A 22,435-nucleotide genomic window follows, 5' to 3' on the forward strand; every position below is an offset into this window, starting at 1 on the left:
GTATACTCTAAAGATTAAAGGTGGTCTTAAAAGGGAAATCTGTTGAGGCAGCCCTCCATGTGATTCTAATAAAGTCTGCAGGAATTTAAACTTATAAGCCTGCTGTGCTGTGCTTTAACTAGCTGTGTTCACATGTGAATTGAAGCTTTCATTAAAAGACCCAATTAAAACTGGATAAGTAAACTTCATTAAAGGTTTCCTGATATCAATTTTAGGAAGACAAATCTTTTCTATGAATAAAAGTGAATATGGCAGACTTGGCTTTTGTAGATAGGAAATATTCCAGAAGCTGAAACAACCCACGCCCATCCTGGGAAGCTGCAAGGAAGGTCCTGGCTTTTAAGTTCCCCTTTGTTTGCAGTGTTCACATGAGGTAAGCCTTTTTGTTTTAGACCTTGGATCTATGAGATACAATTAGTGTGTCTGAGCAGCCAGGCTAATGCTACACAGAGGGGGTGATAGATCTGAATTGACTGATGATTCCATCTTAAGAGCAGTATTAGGTCTGTAACATCTTTGGGAGGTTGTTTTTCTTTACCAGAACTTGGGGTCTTAAAAGTTCTAGTGAAGTTGATCAATGTTAGGACTGGGAAAGTTTTAGGGTAGAGGGGCAAAAAATTGTTTTACTATTACGGCAATTAAAATGGGAGAAGTTTTTCCCCTGCTTTCTGCAGGAAAGGAATAGGAGGTACTGTGGAACGGGACTGCAATTGCAGTGGTTTAGGTTTGTATTTATATGAACAGACTGAGAATGCTCCTGTAATACATCTTTTTTCTACCTCCTTTTCCTCTTTCGTGACCTGGCTATATTTGTTTGAAGCCCAACAGGTGTTTGGCTTTCAAAGCTGCATCAATCTTGTCGATTTTAGCTCTACTTCCAGTCTCCAGCTGCTTTCAGGCCACAAACAGCTGGACAATGGGAGTTCTAATTTGATCAGGCCCATATCTCGCCAGGAAGTGACAGCTTTTAACTTTTCTTTCTTGATTCAGATAGGAGAATCACATTGCCGCTGAGAGAGGACTGGGTTGATGATCCATGAAGTTTTTTTTAGTGCTTGCTCCTTGTTAATTTCAAAGGCACCAGCTGGCTGAAAACAAAACTCAAAAGTTTTTCTAAGGTTTAGCTTTTTTTTTTTTCCCTGCGGTACGCGGGCCTCTCACTGTTGTGGCCTCTCCCGTTGTGGAGCACAGGCTCCGGACGCGCAGGCTCAGCGGCCATGGCTCACGGTCATGGCTCACGGTCATGGCTCCGCGGCATGTGGGATCCTCCCGGACCGGGGCACGAACCCGTGTCCCCTGCATCGGCAGGTGGACTCTCAACCACTGTGCCACCAGGGAAGCCCTAAGGTTTAGCATTTTATCAATTGTTCTTAGGTGCTGTTCTTTGAGACAGGTGTATATAGAGTGCTGTATCTGGAAGCTTTTCAGTGACAAGGGCACAATCTTGTGAGTGAAGGTCGTGACTCACGTGAAGGGGTAAATGACCCCTTCTGTGCTGGGGCAAGAGGCAGCATATCTGAAGACTTTTCAAATAGCACTGAACTAAGGTCTCTGCAATTCAACTGCCAGCCAACTCACAGGTTGATTTCTGCAATTTCTTACCAACCCTCCCCCACCCCCCCAAAAAACCCTTAAGTTTCATCTGCACTGAAAATATTTATGGTCTCATTTTAACATCAAAGAGTGGACTGTATTAAGGAGACAAGAGCTCTGTCCAGCTCTGCTGAGTACTGGAGGGGGTTTAGCTAGACAAATAGTTATCAAACTTTTTTGTTTGGCTATAAGACCCTGACCTCAAACGTATCCTGACAAAGAATCTCTCTTTGTAAGACGTGAAATCAGGTAGATTTATTCTTTCAACGAGGATTTGTCAAGTTTCCTTCATGACAGGCACTGAGGACACAATAGTGGCTTTTGGTAGAAGAACTGAATGAATAGTGATGAAAGTGTATTTCTTCCACCTACCTCAAGAAAAAAATGACAAAACCCATGAAAATTGTAAACTCATTTAGTGTTACAGTGTACAGTTCTAGTTGTGATCCTTAGCCCTCTAATTTGGGCCTTGGCTTTTGGCCCCAGACTTAGTCCTAGGCTGAAAGATGGACTTGGGTACAGCTAGGAAGTTTTCTGGTTCAAATCATCATTGGGTTCTAATGATTCATTATCCCTCTGGAAGGCAGCACTGGCAGAGAAGCCACAAATACACTTCAAAACTGAGTTTTAGTGCTGGTTTTCCTTAACCACATACTACAGAGCCAAGAAGAATTAGGAGTTAAGCAAAAAGTACAGACCAAATACCTCTGGGAGAAGGCCTGAAGCAGCCCCAAAGGAAAGCTACAATAAAGTGACAGAAGCTTGTTTCTTTCACTTTGAGACTGGTCACATCAGAACATGAGTCCAAGGCGCACAGCCTTAAGAGGAGATGTTGTGCTGGTCTCACTAACCACATTATCCTTCGGCTCCAGCCTTTTGACAGGATGTGACTGGTTCACACTCCAGGATCTTAAAGGAGTTACAGTTTGAAGCCAGAATGAATGGCTACAATGCCTGATGTTAGATTTTCATAAGTCACCTTCTGAAAACCTGCATCTTCTATCATCTCCTTGAATTCCTCCTAAAACACAAAGAAGGATACAGCAAAAATCGCCTGGATTTCAACTGTAGGGCCTTTGTTGTAAGCTATAGAAGTTTTGTACCTGAGATGGGAACTGTCGGATACTTTCTACAAGGTATTGATAGGACTTCCAATCTCCTGCAATGACCTCTCCCAGGACAGGAATGACCTGGAAGCTATATACATCATAGAGCCTAAACAAAAAGGCAAAAGATTAAGATTAGAACATGACCGTTAATAAGCAAGAAGGTCTAAGCCTGGGATTATAAACTCAAATGCCTATAAGGGTCAAGCAAGTACCTGAAATAAGTGAAGTGGGCCAGGTGCAAGAGCCTAGGGAGTAGTGAGGCTGTGGTGACAGGCACAGTTAGGAAGTACCAGAAAAGTGGAGAAGGGGCAGTTACTATTCAGCTCTGACTATTGCCATGTGGGAATATGGGCTTAACCAGGGTTGCCATATATCTGATTTCTCAAGTGAAGCTGGAAATCTAGATTTTTATGTAAAATTTCCTGATTTTAAAATATGGACATCTAAGTCAATTTTTAAAATAACCATGAGTCAAACAAAATACATATGTGGGCCCACTTGAGTCTCTGGTTACTGGTTTGAGACCCTTCTGGCCTAGGTGTTGTCATTCAGAAATGGCTGACCTCAGAGGTGGCACTGTCCCTCAGGGACTCTGGGACACTGAACTATGAAGTTCATGCTTATAGCTTACTGGCTATTTTCTGTCCACTTTGGGATGGGAAACGCTTGGCTAGATGAAGAAAATCAAGCCCTGTTAACAATACCAACCTGGATACGAGCGGATTGTTTACTTGGCTGAACTCCAGACAGAGAAACCGTCCTCCTGGCTTCAGGACACGATGGGCTTCCTGGAGCGCCTGAGCAAGACAGGAACAACAGAACACACTCATCAGCAGCCCTCATTCAACTCTGGGAGGCTGAGGCGGCGTCAGCTCCTATGGGCATTATAAAAGTTATTTCCCACAGATCCCGTGTTCACTCTCAGCTGGGAAGCTGTAATAGCAGAGATAACCCACAGTCTCCTAAATTTTTTAGGCATTCTGCTGCCCGTGACTAGAGAAGGTTACTTGGAGTAATCTAAACTGACTCAGATTGGTACAACCCCCCCACAGGTGGCAATTTTTGAATGACTTCTCAAAATCACAATGGATATTCCTTTTTGATCCAGCAATTTTACTTCAAGGAATCTATCTTACAGAAATGTTTCTATTGTGGAAATGACATGGGTTATTCATTATGGCACGATTTGAACAGCACAAGATTAGAAGTATCTTAACCATTAATGAGAGATGCTAAACTATGGAATATATATACAAAGGGAATGCAGCTATTAAAAAAAGGAAGAGCCAGTGTTCTTTATGTGCTGACATGGAAAAGTCTGCAGGTATATTTTTAAGGGAAAAAAAAGCAATGGGCAAAATGTTTCATATGCTAATATTTGTATAAAAAAAGAGAAAATAAATACACTTAATATGCACAAGACATCTTTGCAAAGCAACATTAAGAAATTGGTGACAGCAGGGGGAGGAGGCACTGAATGGTTGGGACACAAGGTGAAGACTTTTACTGATATATCCGTTTGTGCCTTTTGAACTTTGAATCTACTAAAATTTATTATTATTTTTTTAATTTAAAAGGAATAATAAACTGGCTACAGACACAGGACAGGTCATAAAAATGAAGCTAAAGTACACCATAAAGGATGTCCCACCTAAAGCAGGCAACTAGGCAACTGGAGTCCACATTACAGAAATGAAACTGGGTGCCTTGCTTACCATCTTCAAATGTTTGAACAGAATGTTCAAGCAGAAATAAAGAAGAGCTGCATCAGATTAAGAGCTGAACATTCCCTTCTTCCTACAGAGGAACCATGAATCTAGCTACTTTCTGCCAAAATAGGGTTTGAGTGCCTTTTTCTCTGTCAGCCTTGGAAATCCCTCTGGTCTGCAGTGTCAGAGTCAGGTGGCTTCACAAGCGAGAGGAAGCAGATGAAATGAGAGAGCAAGACTGACAGTCTCAAAAATGTAAATACCGGGATTTCTCTGGTGGTCCAGTGGTTAAGAATCTGCCTTCCAACGCAGGGGACGCGGGTTTTGATCCCTGGTTGGGGAACTAAGATCCCACATGCCACGGGGCAACTAAGACCACGCACTCTGGAGCCTGCGCGCCACAACTAGAGAGAAGCCCGCCACCGCAACTAAGACCTGATGCGGCCAAATAAATAAATTTTTTTTTAAAAGATGTAAATACCAACCCAAGCAACAGAGGCTTCTGTGGGGATCTGCTCTGTGTTTTTTTTTCAATTTTGTGGGCAGGAAAATTGGCAATTTAAAGGATTAAGACCTCTAAGTCTGAAACATTCAACTCAGGAGCCGAGCCCAGAGAAGAATCTTTCCCTTTCCTCATTCACGGTGGAGCCACTCCAGGAGAACTAATATCCTGAGTCATGCAAGCGGATGCAGCCATTCATTACCCGATCGATGTGTGTGACATTCCGGATCCCAAAGGCAATGGTGTAAACATCAAACTTGTCATCATCAAAGGGCAGTTCTTCAGCGTCTCCCAATACCCAAGCAAGTCCTGAAAGAGAAAAGCAGTTCTGGCCTCAGTCTGGACAGCTGTCTCCTCTGCACCCAGTGAACTGTCAAACCTGAGGAGGGGGTCGTGGGAAACCCTGAATTTGCAGTAGGCCGGACAGAACTGTGGGTACCGTGGACACCCTGTTGGCGGCTGGCTTGTGAAGTGGGGGCAGTCCTGTGGCAATTAGCCCTTAAACCTGTGGAATCTGACGCTAACTCTGGGTAATTAGTGTCAGAACTGAACTGAATTGTTGGAGAGCTGGTTGGCGCTGGAGAACTGGAGAGCTGTTTGGTGCCGGGCAAACATCACACGTGTGGTATCTGAAGTGGTGTCAGAAAATGCACACCTGCCTTCTCCAGTGGATTCCTGGCCACCGTCTTCACGGTGTCCTCCAGTCCTGAGAATGTGAAGCTGGTGCCCTTGAAGTTTAGCAGGAAGTCCCTCCAAGGTTCTCAGAGTAGACACTGGTCACTTAGTTATGCCTTACCCTTAAGCAATTTTTATCCAACTAGGTGTTTTGTGTAAAGCACTGTGGTTGAGAGCCCAGGTCCTGGGGTTGCCTGTGTTCTAATTCCAGCTTCCCCATTTATTAGCTATATAATGTTTAATAAACTACTTTGTTTCCTCATCTGTAAAATGGAGTCAATAATAGTACCTACTTCAGACAGTCATTGGAAGTATTCGAAGTATGTAATTTAGTATAATTATATTGGTTCTCCTGGAGTCATAGCGAAGCAGAGTGTCTTGACTGCAAGTCTGGTCATGAATTCAGAAAACACCCAAGGGAGCTCCCCATCAGGGTAGCTATGTCCTCTGAGGATCCTGATTTGGCTTTAATATTATTCAACTTGCAGTGAATCAGACATAAAGTATGATAGAGGGACTTCCCTGGTGGTGTAGTGGTTAAGAATCTGCCTGCCAACGCAGGGGACCAAGGTTCGAGCCCTGGTCTGGGAAGATCCCACATGCCACGGAGCCACTAAGCCTGAGCACCACAACTACTGAGCCTGTGCTCTAGAGCCCGTGAGCCACAACTACTGAAGCCCGTGCACCTAGAGCCCGTGTTCCACAACAAGAGAAGCAACCACAATGAGAAGCCCGTGCACTGCAATGAAGAGTAGCCGATGCTCGCCGCAACTAGAGAAAGCCCGCGAGCAGCAACAAAGACCCAATGCAGCCCTAAGTAAATAAATAAATAAATTTTAAATAAAATAAAACACTTGGCTTCCTTAAATAAATAAATAAATAAATAAAATAAAAGCACTGTCACATTCGGTGTCTCAATGGAACTTAAAAAAAAAAAAGTATGATATAGAAGGAAGGCACTATAGGGGAAGGTCAATGGAAATAACCCTCCTGGAAGGCATGCCAGCAGTATTTAACAAGAGCCCTAGTAATAAGTATATCCTTTGACCCAGCTATTTGAATTTTAGGAGGAGGACATTAATGACATCATCATCAAAGCTACTGCTTACTAAGCCCATGATGGCAGGGTCTGTGTCATCACTTTGCATACATTATCTTCTCACATCCTCATACCGACTCTGAGACAGCCGTACTATCATCTTCATGTTTCAGGTGAACAAAATTGAGTATCAGAAAGATTGAAGTAGCTTGCCTAAGGTCACACAGATGGATTAGAACTCAGGAAGTTTTATTCCAGAGCCTGTGTTTTTAACAGTTATGGGATAGTACCTCCTACTGTGAGAAGGGTTATTATTTTCTACATTTTATAGATAAGGTAATTGAGATCTAGAGAGCCTAAACACTTGTCCAAATATATAGTCAGTAAAAAGAAAATAATGATGCATGCAAAAATTTACAAATAAGGATGTTACAACATTGTGCTACGTGCAAAAACATCAGAAAAAAAGAAAGATCAACTAGTTACGTAAATTGGTTATGCAAATCATAAAACATCCATATGAGGGAATATCATAAAAAATGATTTTAAGGAAATTTTTTTTTTTTTTTGGCTGCACCATGTGGCTTGTGGGATATTAGTTCCTTGACCATGGATCGAATCTGAGCCCTCAGCAGTTAGAGTGTGCAGTCCTAATCACTGGACCGCCAGAGAATTCCCAGGAGTTTTTAATAACATGGGAAAATCTCATGATACAATGCTGAATTAAATAAAGCAGGATACTAAATTATATACATAAGATGTTCTCAATTTTATAAAAAGAAAATGATTAGGAAAAAGCTAGGAAGGAAATATATTGAGGGTCATCTCTGGATGCTGAAACTCTGGTTAATATTTACTTCTTAATACCTTTTCAAATTTTTGATTTCTAATATCCAAAATTTTCCCAAATATATCACTTTTATAAACCATCAAATAATCTTTTTAAGGTTCCTGCCCTCCAAGCTTCCATTTTGGGAGGAAGTGCTACATGTAAGTAAAACACATAATAGTACTACACACAAAAATGCCTTTACACATTAATTTTTTAAACTATTAAATCATTTCTAGGATCTTCCTACTTAGTTTCAATTTTTTTTATTTTTTGCAAAGGTATTATTATTGGAGATTGATAAAGCAAGGAGGAAAGATAAAACCATACTATGCAGCATGTAATGATTCCTACGCAGGTGGATTTCTTGGCTGTTAGGAGAGCCTGAAGGGCAAGCTGTGCTATGGAAGAGATGATTCGAGAGGTGGAACATTACCCATCATTTCCATCTTTGTTCTCCAGTCTTCGTGGCTAAGCACCAGAGAGAAGGGAAACACGTTTCTCAGTAGGAGTAAGAACACGGTGCCTTTGTCTAGAAACACTAGTGACTGTCAGCCTTCTGATCAGTGTTGATGGTTAACAAAAGAGCCCTTCATTTGGGGGGCCAAGTGGGCTGCAGTTCGTCTAGGCAGCTCATTCTGTGGGTGGGAGGAGGAGGAGGCAGCAGAATTGAGCTAAAATAACCATAGACACTCATGGTGGGGGTGGGGGAGGGGAGAAGTGCTGATAGGGACCCAAGGGACTTGGCTTCCTTTGCTGTGCACCACTGCCTCTCACGGGGGCTGCCTGCAGTGCTCGGCCAGCGTGGAAGAGGGCAGTGCAGCGGCTCTGAAGAGCTGGGTAAATGTGCTGCAGCTGCCAGATCAGTACTTCTACTGGGGCAAAAAACTGGGGGCAAAAGTATTTCAAAATATGAAAACAAACAGAAAGCCAAATGCAAAATGTATATCTTTAAGCTAGAGCAGAAACTGTCTATTTGGAGGCTGCAACAGGTTCCTGGAGATACCCAGGCATTCTCCCATTGGCCACTGAGAGTACCGTGCTAGGGAAATTTGAGGAGTACCATTTACGGGTGATTCTTCAACTGCATCAGCTGGTCCCTCTGAGAAACCCACGATGAAACAGAGGTAGGAGGGCAAAAGGTTTTTTTTCTTTTTGGGGACAGGGGGGTGAGAGGAGACACCTGGGAAAAATAAAAAGGAGAGGAAGCAAGGCTGTGTGGGAAAAGCCGTTAGACCTGCAGTGGAATATTACTCAGCCATAAAAAGAAACAAAATTGAGTTATTTGCAGTGAGGTGGATGGACCTAGAGTCTGTCACACACAGTGAAGTAAGTCAGAAAGAGAAAAACAAATGCCGTATGCTAACGCATATATTTGGAATAAAAAAAAAAAGGTACTGATGAACCTAGTGGCAGGGCAGGAATAAAGACGCAGACGTAGAGAATGGACTTGAGGACACAGCGGGTGAGGGGCAAAATGAGAGTAGCATCGACATACATATACACAACCAAATGTAAGAGAGATAGCTAGTGGGAAGCAGCAGCATAGCACAGGGAGGTCAGCTCGGTGCTTTGTGATGACCTAGAGGGATGGGATAGGGAGGGTGGGAGGGAGCCTCAAGAGGGAATATGGGGATGTATGTGTGTATATGGCTGATTCACTTTGTTGTACAACAGAAATTAACACAGTATTGTGAAGCAATTATATTCCAATAAAGATGTATTAAAATAAATAAATAAATCTCACACACACACACACACACACACACACACACACACACCTCCCCCCAAAAACAAAGCCATTAGACCTGGATGAAGATCTGAGAAAGTCTCAGCCCACCCAATGGTGGGGGTGGGGTAGAGGTGCTCTGGAGCAAAGACTGCCTGTAAAAAGAGCCCCACATGGGAAATGTCCAGGCCCCAGGAGCCCTGGTTTGAAAGCTGAAGCAGAGCTTAGTTTTGGGAGGGGGATGAAATGGCTCAAGAACAGGGCATGGGGGTCACTGGGGAGCTGCTGGGAATTAAAAGCCAAACTTGTCTCAGTGTCCAAGAGCTGAGATCCAAAGAGCCAGCCCCCATTCCGGATCTGCCATTTAAATTGTGTTAGTTGAAGCAGATACTTAACCTCTTTGGGTTTGGGTTATCTACCCTGTCACACGTGGCTGATAATCTAACTCCCTGGGTTGCTGAAATAATGTACGTAACAGCACACATGCTGGACGCAGCCACACAAATTATCCTCCACTCCTACCCATCTGCAAGTTTTTGAAACCTGGAAGAGAAAGCACTTCAGCATTGTACATATTCCATCTTATTTTATAAACATATAAACATCTCCTCTGGGTCCACTTTCTGCAGGACTTACCAGCTTTGTATCCTTGAGCACGGGCTTTCTGTTTTCCAATCTTTAGCATCTCCTTGTTGATGTCGCAGACCATGACATGAGAACCGCCCAAAGAATCCTCTTCATTCTGGTACTTTTTGGCAATTTCTTCCCAGGATAAATTTTGCTGGGCCCTTAATTGCCTCTTCTCCTTTCTCTGATGCTGTGCCTGAACATAATTAAGGAACCGGAATGCAATGTCACCTGTGGGAAGCCAACAGGAGGAAAGATCAAACACAAACAAAAACAAAAACCCAGCATTTCTTAAACCCAAAAGGAGCAACAAAGGTGCAGGGGTTGAGGAGTGTATGAAAATTGAAGTTTGTACTCATCTCAACAGTAACTATTTTTTTAATTTTTATTTTTATATATTTTATTTATTTATTTTTGGCTGCGTTGGATCTTCCTGGCTGTGCGCCGGCTTTCTCTAGCTGCGGCAAACGGAGGCTACTCTTCATTGTGGTGCACAGGCTTCTCATTGCGGTGGCTTCTCTTGTTGTGGAGCACAGGCTCTAGGTGTGCGGGCTTCAGTAGTTGTGGCTCGTGGGCTCTAGAGCGCAGGCTCAGTAGCTGTGGTGCACGGGCTTAGTTGTTCCACGGCACGTGGGATCTTCGGGGACCAGGGCTTGAACCCATGTCCCCTGCACTGGCAGGCGGATTCTTAACCACTGCGCCACCAGGGAAGCCCAGTAACTTTTCTTTTTAACAGCAAATTTTTTTTTTTTTTTTTTTTTTTTTTTTTTTTTTTTTTTTTTTTTTTTTGCGGTATGCGGGCCTCTCACTGTTGTGGCCTCCCCCGTTGCGGAGCACAGGCTCCGGATGCGCAGGCCCAGCGGCCATGGCTCACGGGCCCAGCCGCTCCGCGGCACATGGGATCCTCCCAGACCGGGGCACGAACCCGTATCCCCTGCATCGGCAGGCGGACTCTCAACCACTGCGCCACCAGGGAGGCCCTAACAGCAAATTTTTAACGTCTAAGATTCTTTAAAAAAAACCTGGACTTCCCTGGTGGCTCAGTGGTTAAAAATCCGCCTGCCAATGCAGGGGACACGGGTTCAAGCCCTGCTCCAGGATGACCCCACATGCTGCGGAGCAACTAAGCCCGTGCGCCACAGCTACTGAGGCCACGTGCCACAACTACTGAAGCCCGTGCGCCTAGAGCCTGTGCTCCACAACAAGAGAAGCCACCGCAGTGAGAAGCCTGCGCACCACAACGAAGAGTAGCCCCCACTTGCCGCAACTAGAGAAAGCCTGCACGCAGCAATGAAGACCCAAAGCAGCCAAAAATAAATAAATTAATTAATTAAAAAAAAAAACCTCGGGCTTCCCTGGTGGCGCAGTGGTTGGGAGTCCGCTTGCCGATGCAGGGGACACGGGTTCGTGCCCCGGTCCAGGAAGATCCCACGTGCCGCAGAGCGACTGGGCCCGTGAGCCATGGCCGCTGAGCCTGCGTGTCCGGAGCCTGTGCTCCGCAATGGGACAGGCCACAGCAGTGAGAGGCCTGTGTACCGCAAAAAAAAAAAAAAAACCTTTAAAAAATTGCATATGTAATGCATGGACACATTCTTACTATAAGACTCAATACCTAAACATGTAGAATAAAACATGAAAGTTGCATTCTCTGTCCACACTCTCCAGACATAACAAGTGTTAAGAGCTTAGCGTGCAGCCTTCTAGTCTTTTTCTAATAATTTTTATGACAGTAACATAAAGGTAAAGGTACAGTCACAAGCAACAGTTCCCTGCCACACCACTTCCTACTCCCAGTTCAGTTCCCCACAGACCATCCTTCCCAACTCCTTTAACTGTTTATTCTGTTGGTTACAGCTACTTCTTTACTCACCAGCTACTTCTTTACTCACCCCCATCTCTGCTTGCTTTTATCCTCCCAATATATTTTATCACTTTTCATAATTCCTCACAGATACCTTTGTAACCTAGAGTAATAAACTAATCAATATATTTTTTTATTTTAATTTTTTCATTGAAGTATAGTTGATTTACAATGTTTCAGGTGTACAGCAAAGTGGTTCAGTTTTACATATATATACATTTTTTTCTTTTTCAGATTCTTTTCCATTATAGGTTATTACAAGATATTGAATACAGTTCCCTGTGTTATACAGTAAGTCCTTGTTGTTTATTTTATATATAGTAGTATACCTCTGTTAATCCCAATTCCAAATTTATCCCTCCACCCCAGTATTTTATTTCTTATTCCACCAACTACAGACAGTACCTCTTGACTCCCTTCAGCATTCCATCATATATATATTTTTATTCTGTCAAGCCTGATAACATTTTATTTGTTCTATAGCTACGTCTTCTGTGCTTTGTTGATGGTTTGAGTCTAAAAGCTGAAAATCAAGTGTGTACATTATTGTGACCAGGTTAATATTGTTCGGGCAAAGCCAGTGCTTTCCGGATCACATTTCCCTTTTTATAATGCAGTTTCCTTGTCTTTGTTTATTTCTTACAGTGTAAGAAATATATCCTTAAGTTTTTCCATTCTCTCCATCCAATTAGGTATTCTCTAGTCACTTTCCTATATATCTAAATATATGTACTCATATAAAACAACTTAAAAACATAAATGGGGATCATATTATATGCATTGTATACAACTTTTCTTTTTCTTCCCACTTAATATGTCCTTGAGACCATTCCATTGGTATTTATAGGCTTTCCTCATTCTTTTAAATAGCTACCTAATATTTTATAGTATTGATGTATCTTAATTTAAAGCCATTTCTTTTTTAAAAATATATATTTATTTATTTTATTTTTTGACTGTGTTGGGTCTTCGGTGCTGTGTGTGGGCTTTTCTCTTTAGTTGTGGTGAGCAGGGTCTACTCTTCATTGCGGTGCACGGGCTTCTCATTGCGGTGGCTTCTCTTGTTGCGGAGCATGGGCTCTAGGCTCGCAGGCTTCACTAGTTGTGGCACATGGGCTCAGTAGTTGTGGCTTGTAGGTTCTAGAGAGCAGGCTTAGTAGTTGTGGCACACAGGCTTAGTTGCTCCGTGGCATGTGGGATCTTCCCAGACCAGGGATCGAACCTGTGCCCCCTGCATTGGCAGGCAGATTTTTAACCACTGCACCACCAGGGAAGTCCCTAAAGCCATTTCTTTATTGAGGTAGAAATAGGTTATTTCCAATTTTTCACTATGACTAAAAATTATGCAGTGAGCATATTTGTAGCTCTACTTTTTCAATGTCTTTTTAAATATATGGGATTACTTTTCAATTGTATTTTCTAAATGGGCAGTTGCTAGCATGTGGTAATGTTACTGGCTGGGGTACATTGGAGATAGAAGCAGCTCTGACTGACCCCCTTCTGTAGCTATCTCTCTGTGCAAGTTTTTGTTTTTGTTTTCAGACTACATGTCTAGAATTTGAACTGTGGGATCCTAGACTGTAAGCATTTTAGATTTTGATAGATTCTGCTAAATCGTCCTCCACCTTACTGCCCTCTGTGCTTCCTTTTGGGTAGAGGGCCACACCAACAAAGCCACACATATGCATGTTTCAAACATGGACATTTGTCTACTGTAACTTATTATTATACATTATCCTATTAGTATAGATTATGACATTATTACATTATATTACACAGTATGACATTTTTCTCTCCAAATGCCTAGTGTGCACCAAATAACAAAGGACCATGCATAAATAAATGAGCTTTTGATATCTGATATCATAGTAGGTTAGGCAGAAAAGTCTGCCTAGAAAGCTTACATAACATGATAAAAGCTCTCCCACTTCCCCACACCAAAGAAAGAGGGAAAGTGGGATAAAGGTTAAACAGAAGGTAAAACGGTTGTTTAGATGGGGAAATGCCACTGGAGTTAAAAATTGATCGTTTTACTTTGTAATCCTGTGAATTTTAGAAAAGTGACAGGCACAAAGCTGATATTCTGTGCTTTTGACTGACATTCAGTTAAAAAGAAAAGAGTAAATCTTTCTGAGAAGTGTACTGATTTTCAATTACTATCTTCAGGCTAATGGTAGGTGAGCTAGCTCATTCCAACAAGAGACACTAATTTTTTAAAACTATTTTATTTTTATTTTTTACTTATTTATTTATTTTGGCCACACTGCGAGGCATGCGGGGTCTCAGTTCCCCGACCAGGGATCTAACCTGTGCCCCCTGCAGCGGAAGTGCAGAGTCTTAACCACTGGACTGCCAGGGAAGTCCCAAGAGACACTAATTTTTATAAAAGGAGCTTAGTGGTACCCCAGGATACAGAACTGTATGTTACCTGTGCCTCCAGCAACATCCAGCAGCTGGGTCCCCGGAAACGGGCGCATCTTCCAGAGCAGCAAATCCTTCCAAACACGGTGGATACCAAGACTCATCATATCATTCATCACATCATACTTCTTGGCCACACTTTCAAACACCTGATAGACTTGAGAGAAATACAACATGATTGGACTATTCATAAGATTAACCTGGAAAAGTCCTAAATGAAAGAGGAGAAAGCTTTCCCCCCCATGAAATTAACTGTCTGCAAGGTGGAGCCAAGTCATAATGCTTGATGCCCAAATCTTCACCTTAACATTACCCCTTCTAAAAAAGGCTTAAATTACATCATGTAAGAAAGAAGTCAACCTCTTTTCTGTTATCTTAGTTAGCTTTACCTAGGGTCATTACCTTGTAATAATGTCATGCACATACTTAAGTACTAAATAGGTTTCTGTTTTTCTTTTTCTTTTTTTCTGCCACGCAGCTTGGCTTGCAGGATCTTAGTTCCCTGACCAGGGATCGAACCCGCGCCCTCAGCAGTGAAAGTGCTGTGTCCTAACCACTGGACCGTCAGGGAATTCCCCAGTTTCTGTTTCTTAGAGGAAGGGGCGGTGGGGGGTTGGAATGTTTCTAATATTATTATAATAAAAGACAACAAAATCCATTAGAAAGACATGACAAATGGATGGGAAGACCTCAGCTTATCTCTGCCAGCGTCACTGAGAAAAACCTCATGTACAATTTGGTGGGCAGATGGATGGCAGGATGTGAATCAGGGCCAAGTCACACTGTAGAGGGTCCTCATGACCCTCCATAGGATTAAGGCAGAATGTGGAATCTGGGCTAGCTGAAGAGTTAAGGAATTTACTATCCAATACACTTTAAAGTACAGGCTACATTTAACTTCTTTGCACCTCAATTTCTGCCCATGAGATGAGAATATCAGCGCCAGCCCCCTACCTGCCTGCTGTAAGGCTGAATTAGGTAATGAAGGGGAGACACGTTGAGTTCCTCAGATAAAATGTGCTGCTTAGACCCAAAACATTACTGTCCTCTGCTGAATCAGCAGACTATAGAGCCCCCTCCTTTAACTCAGTCTTGAATGTCTATTCTCAACCTTGGGATCCTATAAGCTTGCTCTTTGCTTTTGAACATCTTTTGGGGGTACTTAGAGGGACACTAAGGCTCAATCCACTAAGTATAAGCCCTTCTTGCTTTACATGGTTCTAATATACAAGAATTTCAGTTACTGTGGTTTAGTTCAATAATACCAGTCCTCCAGCAACTTCAAATCCAGTGGTCTATTAACTGAGACTAATCACATAAAGTACAAATTCGGCTAGTAGTTCTTCAGTCCACAAATCATACATAAATAACAGATATGCATCATGATCAGAAGCCAATAATGTCACTTCTCAGTTTGTAGGTGGTTGGTCACTAGACATCAGTTATTCAGTTCACATGCAGACAGCAAAGCATGTAGTTGTGTTATCTTCTTATCTCAGCTGTAAATCTCTGTGGCATTGTACAAAACTAGATAACTGAAAGAGGAAACTGGCCAATGAAAATGAAAGTGCAACAAAATAATGAAAAGTGATAACCCTGGAAGTGAAATTTGAATATGTCAGTGGAGTTACAGGAGAAACATGACCATGGGAATGTTGATACTGCTGACCCTCGAGAGGTTTTAGATATGCAGCCAGAGGAACTTTGGGAAAATTAACTTATGGATGTAAATGAGAATGTGGTTGTGATGAAAAGGTTGAAGATGTCCCAGAGGAAATGATGCCAGCAAAAAATTTCACATTAAAGGAATTCTTGGAGATATTTCATGACATTGAAAGTGAAAGGATAAAATGTTAGAAGCTGACTGAACCTTAGAAAGAAGTATGGCCGTTTGCTGAGGCATGGAGAAGGTGCTCACTCCCTACTGTAAATTATATGCCAAAAAGGACGCAAACACTGTTTAAACTACTCGTGGTAAATTTTTTACAAAGGAATAAAACAACTTAATTCTCAATCTTTCTAATTTTTTATTAGATTTTAATTTAATTTAAAATTTTAAATTTAAACAATTAAAAATTCTAATTGTATTAATTAAATCTAATTTTAAATGACTGTGCTAAATAAATATCAACTTTACTATTTTTTCATTTCCTTATACATTTATAACTGACAGTAAGAGAGTTTTTGATGTTTGATAATTTTTAAAGGTTCTGGAACAATCGCAATTTTCCCCATTGATCCTTAAGGTCATTGTCATGATTTCAGCTTGCATGGACATTTTTACTGTCCTGCATCATTGTGCAAAGGGAAGATTGCCTGTACTTCAATCTTGGGTCTCAACCTGAAAGTCGTATTTAGCTTACTGGGTAACTCTTCCCCCCGTCATTGTGTGAAATGTTGTTTATACATTGTAAAGCACAATACAGAGGTTAAGCATTATTATTATTTTGGAAGCAACCCATGTGGATTCAAATTCCAGCTATGCCACTTATTAGTAGTTTATTCATCTATACAAACAGGATAAGAGTTCCTACCTCATACGCTTGTATTTATAAGAACTAATGTGGGGCTTCCCTGGTGGCACAGTGGTTGAGAGTCCGCCTGCCGATGCAGGGGACATGGGTTCGTACCCCGGTCCGGGAGGATCCCACATGCCGCGAAGCACCTGGGCCCGTGGGCCATGGCCGCTGAGCCTGCGCGTCCGGAGCCTGTGCTCCGCAACAGGAGAGGCCACAACGGTGAGAAGCCCGCGTACCACAAAAAAAAAGAACTAATGTGAAATATTTTTAAAAGGTTTCAGGGCCTCAATAAAAGTTTGCTATCGTTTTACTTGGCTCCATTTATTTCACGCCATAATCAGTTATCAAGCTCCCAATGTGCATCAGGTGCTGAGGATACAGACGTGAATGAGCCACCATCCCAGCTTTCTGGGGATTCACAGTGAAATAAATGTTAATTTAAATTCAGTATTCAAAGAGTTACAGTAGAGCTACGTATAATATTTAGTTAAGGTTCAGGTGAGAGGTAATACAACGTGCTAGTCTATAAGAGGATGGAAATTCAGTTGTAGGCTCTTTCTCTTATTTCCTGGGTGACCATAGGCCAAGTTAAGGAACCTCTCAGAGTCTCACCTTATCCATCTGTAATATGGGCATAATACCTTCCCCATTACAAATGGTACAGAGTTTTTAAAAAGTTCTTTTCCTTTCCTATGCTTATGGTGAACACAAAAAACTGCTCAACAATATCTAACATTTACTGAGCAATTATGAAGTGCCAGGCATTATTCAAAATTCTTCACTGTATGAAGTAATCTAATCTTCACAAGAACTCTATGAAAAAAGTTACTATTATTCCTATCGGGCAAATTTGGAAGCTGAGGCACACAGAAAATAGTTTCCTTCTTTCTTTTTATAAAAGATGGCCTATCCCTTTAGCAAGAGATTAAGAACGTGGGCTCTGTAGTCCGACCAAACTGGGTTGGAATACTAGTTCCACCACTTACTAGCTATGTTAAACTGGGCAAGTTTTTGCTTAACGTTTAAGCCTCAGTTTCCTCATACGTAACATGGGATAGCAATATTCATCATCGGGAAGTTGAAATGAGAATTGTAAACAATGTCTGCACACTGCCTGGCACATCATAAACGCTCAACTGATGGGGTTTTGTGATAATTACTTAAAAAGAGGAAGCGTCTCAGTTTGGCAGGGTTAGGCTGGGGATACTCCTTGGAGGTCAGGACTGCAGAAGATAATGCACCAGAGCCGACAGGACGTTAAATCAACCCTTAATAAGGGCAGAAGAAACTAGATCGCAGACGGTCAGATTCCCCCCTCCCCCCTCTCACCCTTTGCACCTTTGCCCCCCTTCTCCTCTTCCGACACAGTCTCAAACCCGAAGTGCGTTTCGGTTGCCCGCTTCTCTTGGGACAAGGGCCGCGCACCCAGCGGGCCCCTGGGCCAGGAGCTACGAAGCCCGGGAAGCCTGCAGCCCGGCAACACTCGCGACCACTCACGGCAGCAGAAGCTCCGTAAAACCCAGCTCCCGGGGGCCGCCATCTTGACAGTCGGGTGACCGCCTCCAGACAGGATGTCGCGTTGCCTCACTAGATGGATGACGGCGGCCGGCCAGAGACATTATTAGCTGAAGGCGTCCTGAAACCTGATATTAAGGAGTTCTGCAGGATCTCTGGGATTCTGAGGCTATTTAGGCTTTGAGTACCCGAAATCCCTTTCTCTCTCTCTCTCTCCAAATTGAATATAGAATTCACCAGGAATGAGCGGACCCTAGGGAGAACCCCCAATCACCTCTCTGAGGCCACGTCTCTGCAACTTGCCAACCTGTAGTACGAACTTCCAAGATATTGAGTAACTCTTGTATTCTGGTGCAGAAGAGGGCAAACGGAGGTACAGTGTGGTAAAAGGCTAATATTACAGGATCAATTCTCTCAATCCTTGGCGTGCATAAAGAATCACTTGGCTTGATCTTAAAGTGCACATTTCCGGGCCCCAAATACCAGAGATTTGGGATCCGTAAATCTGATATGGATACTGAGAATCTATTTGACCAAACTTCTCTGGTGATTTCTATGAGAGGGATTGGCAGACCAGTCTTGAGAAACATGCTAGACTACTCTGAATAATAAACATAGGAAAGATTGTTCGTTGGTCTTTCCATTTTATGAACCTAGGAAGTTCATAGATGGGAAGGAAAACTCTGGCATCTATTTAGTAAGTCACCAGAAAACACCACTCAGCCTCCCTCTCCTGCTATCACAAAGCTACATTTCTAGCTCCAACTGGTATAGAATGAGTGCTTTACTTCAACCCCAGATTTTCCCATTCTTTTCTATGGTAAGGGTAACGTAGAGCATCTTGTGCAAAAGAGGATGGAGGTGGTGAGTTTTATTTGGATTTCTGTATGTTTCTGCTTTAATTTTCTTTAAAGTATGTTTCCTGTAAATGTTTCACAAGGAGAAAGCGCCAAGGACCCTAAGAAACTACTTTGAAAAGGAAAAATCTCTTCTTGGCTTAATGTAACCTGACAGATGGACACCTGCTGCTTTAGTTTGGAAGAACCACACTGGAATTTCTCTCTTTCCCTCTCTTTTAAGAGTGATAGAAGAAAGGAATGATTCACCCGTGTAATCAGAGTTCTCACATCTTTGTTAAAGGAAATAAAAAATCATCCAGGAATCTTAGTGTATCTTCCACGTCTATTCATACATAAGAATGGACTTAAGGATTTTCTAGACTTAATTTGATGCATGATGTAGCCATTCTCTCATTTCAATATGATTTGTGGGGGGGGGGAAGCTGGAAAAGGGAAAGCAAGATAAGGACTGGTGGAGGGCATTTAAGGAAATTTTAAAAATGAGATTAGGGCTTCCCTGGTGGCTCAGTGGTTGAGTCCGCCTGCCAATGCAGGGGACGTGGGTTTGAGCCCTGGCCTGGGAAGACCCCACATGCCACGGAGCAACTCAGCCCGTGTGCCACAACTACTGAGCCTGCGCTCTAGAGCCCGTGAGCCACAACTACTGAAGCCCGCGTGCCTAGAGCCCATGCTCCGCAACAAGAGAAGCCACCACAGTGAGAAGCCCGTGCATTGCAATGAAGAGTAGCCCCCCACTCGCCGCAACTAGAGAAAGCCCGCGTGCAGCAATGAAGACCCAACACAGCCAATAAATAAATAATAAATAAATTAAAAAATGAGATTAGTATCTAATTTCCTTTATCCCAGTTAAAACTGTTAACTGCAAGATTGATTGACTTGTATATACTTATTAATGTTTTGTATAACATGTGACGATTAATAAGGAACCCAAAAGGGCCTAATTAGGGGAAGTCTGGGATTTTGTCTATTTGTTTATTTGTTCATCTATGACTGTTGATATTCTGCTCATCCTTCTGTGCTCAGCTCAAGTAACACCACCTCTGGGGAAGCCCTCCTCTACCCCTGCTAAATTTTTGTACATCTCTCCTTGAGGCCTCTGCTCTGGTCAGCATTTTGTGTTAACTTTATTATAGTCCTTATCACATTCTTGCATTAATTTATTTCGGAATTCTTTGTGCTGAGCACAGTGCCTGGCATATAATAGGTTTCTAACTAGATAAGGTTAGCCTTATTTATTGTTATATTTATAAGAATTATTTATCTTTTTCACAGTGTTTCTATGATACTTTAAATCTTGAACTGCTACTGTTGGAACAAATCATTTATAATTTTCCAAAGTACAGATGGGTGTCATATGATTTCTAAAATACATATGTGATTTTCTAAGTCTCAGTGTCCATATCTGTAAAATGGAGAACTGCTTATCTTACAGGTAGTTGAGAATGTCACTTATTAGCTGTGTGATCATGGCAAATGATCTAAGCTTTTTGAGTCCGTTTCCTTGTCTTTAAATTTGAGTTATTGTGAGGATAGATGTGATACTCCATAAAAACTGCACAGAGCAGTGTCTGCTAATGATAAGCACTCAATGGTAACTATTATTATTAACACTGAAATGAAATATTAACAATGATTTATATTAATTAATAAATGACTATGAAATGAAGTAATTGTATGAGGAAGTGCTGTAGAGTGATATTAAATGTAAAGTATTGTCATTATTATCATTATTAGGAGATTGAATAAGAGCCATAAATAAATTGATATTAATACTAGAATAAGAACTATAACTTACAATGAGTCAATAAAGGAATTCCACAGGTATTCCAATGTTTGGATGCATTATGAGTGGTATGTATTATTATTAGTGTACTAAGACCAAAACCTGTACTGCAAGTCCCATCATCCTGTAAGATCTCTCACACGTTGAGGAGGAAAAAAAGGAAAACAAACAAACAAAAACCCATTGGACCCGGATGTAGGCAGAAAACTACATTTCCCAGCGTGCTTCACGCTCACATCTCCACTATATATAGTTCATCCGGGTTCTTCGAGATGCTGTTTGGCGACTCGTCGCCATTCCCGGAGCAGCTCGGCCTCGGCCCAGAGGCGAGTGTCGGTCGCTGTGTCGGAGACACTTGTCCCCGACACCAAGACAGCAAGCCCTCTCCCCTGCCCCGCGGCGGGAGAGCGTGTCCGGCCGGCCGGCGGGGCTCGCGCACCCTCCTTCGCCTCCCCTTTCCCCGCAGCCTCCGCCCCGCCAGGCCCGGCCCGGACTTCCGAGCTCCGGCCTCCTCCTCCTTCTCGGTCACCGCCGCCGCCGGGCTCAAGAGCCCCGCCCGCCGCTTCTCCTTCCAGTTTGAGAAGCCGAGGAAGGAAACAGGGAAAAATGTCGCCATGAAGGCCGAGAACCGCTGCCGCCGCCGAGCCCCGCCGGCCCCGAACGCCATGAGCCTGGGTCTCCGCCGCGCCCGCTCCGCTCCGACCGCCGCCGCCGCCGCCAAGGCCCCCTTTGATGCCGCAGAGCTCCCCCAGCGCCGCCGCCACCGCCTCCGACATGGACAAGAACAGCGGCTCCAGCAGCTCCTCCGCCTCTTCGGGCAGCAGCAAAGGGCAACAGCCGCCCCGCTCCGCCTCTGCAGGGCCGGCCGGCGAGTCTAAACCTAAGAGCGGTAAGGGCGGGCTCCTGTGGCGGTGGGCGGGGGGCGACTGCTCCTAATGCTGGGGAGGATCCTCGCTCGTGTGCCAGCTGGGTCACCCAGGGACAAGCTCCGCTTTCTACTATTCATATCTTTCTCTTTTCCATGGCTCCCATTACTTCTAGTTAACACTTAATGGGAACTGTACTGCGTGGTTTTAGTATATCCTTGCATTAAAGCTCGAAATAGCTCTGTGAAGTAGGTGCTATTCTTATCCCCATTTTGCAGATGAGGAAATTGAGGCTCAGAAAAGGTGAGGTCACCAGCTAGTATGTGTAGCAGGCCTGAAGACCCGGTTTGTCTGACGCATCAGCGTACGCTCCTAAAACCACTATGTTCATTTACTCTTAATGTTGAATTAGAATTGGGTAGTGTTCAAGTTTAAACAGGGGATGGTGGGGCCCAGAGATTTGTTAAACTCAAATGTCATGTTGAATAACCTGGTCCCAGATCTCCCCAGATGAAGAGGACTCATCTTTGAATGGCTTCGTTTAGTGTGGAGTAGTGGTTAAGAGAACAGTCTCTGGATTCAGTCTTTTTAGGTTTGCCAGACCTTGAGTGAGTGTCTCAGTTTCCTTACCTGTAAAGGTGGACAAAATAAATTAACTTAGGAAACAAATGAACTAATGCTTAGGAGAGTACCTGACACCTGTTATGCACCAAATACACATCATGTCTATTTCCTTGTTAGACTAGGGTGGTGTCATCTTATGAGGAAGATTTTGTCATTTCTGTAGTCATGCCTCTC

General features: G+C 43.0%; 2 protein-coding genes across 4 annotated transcripts in view; one reads left to right on the forward strand and one right to left on the reverse strand.

The window, feature by feature from the left end:
• Nucleotides 1-1,990: 1,990 nt before the first annotated feature.
• COQ5 (coenzyme Q5, methyltransferase) lies at nt 1,991-18,186 on the reverse strand. Its single transcript, XM_082641069.1, has 7 exons — nt 17,952-18,186; nt 14,102-14,251; nt 9,822-10,043; nt 5,116-5,222; nt 3,411-3,499; nt 2,697-2,808; nt 1,991-2,614 (listed from the first exon to the last, which is right to left on the reverse strand). Exons 1-7 carry the CDS (start codon nt 18,151-18,153, stop codon nt 2,513-2,515), a joined length of 984 nt encoding a protein of 327 aa, XP_082497195.1. The 5' UTR covers nt 18,154-18,186; the 3' UTR covers nt 1,991-2,512.
• A 2,872-nt stretch (nt 18,187-21,058) lies between these two features.
• RNF10 (ring finger protein 10) overlaps nt 21,059-22,435 on the forward strand; it is a 31,724-nt gene continuing 30,347 nt past the window's right edge. For all 3 annotated transcript variants that reach the window (XM_082640078.1, XM_082640079.1, XM_082640077.1), the window contains exon 1: nt 21,059-21,660. In XM_082640078.1, the coding sequence (XP_082496204.1) occupies nt 21,504-21,660 (157 nt within the window). In that variant the 5' untranslated portion in view covers nt 21,059-21,503. The remainder of the gene's footprint in view (nt 21,661-22,435) is intronic.

Source organism: Mesoplodon mirus (genome assembly GCF_964341445.2).
Source record: "Mesoplodon mirus genome assembly, chromosome: 13".
NCBI classification, from domain to species: Eukaryota; Metazoa; Chordata; class Mammalia; order Artiodactyla; family Ziphiidae; genus Mesoplodon; species Mesoplodon mirus.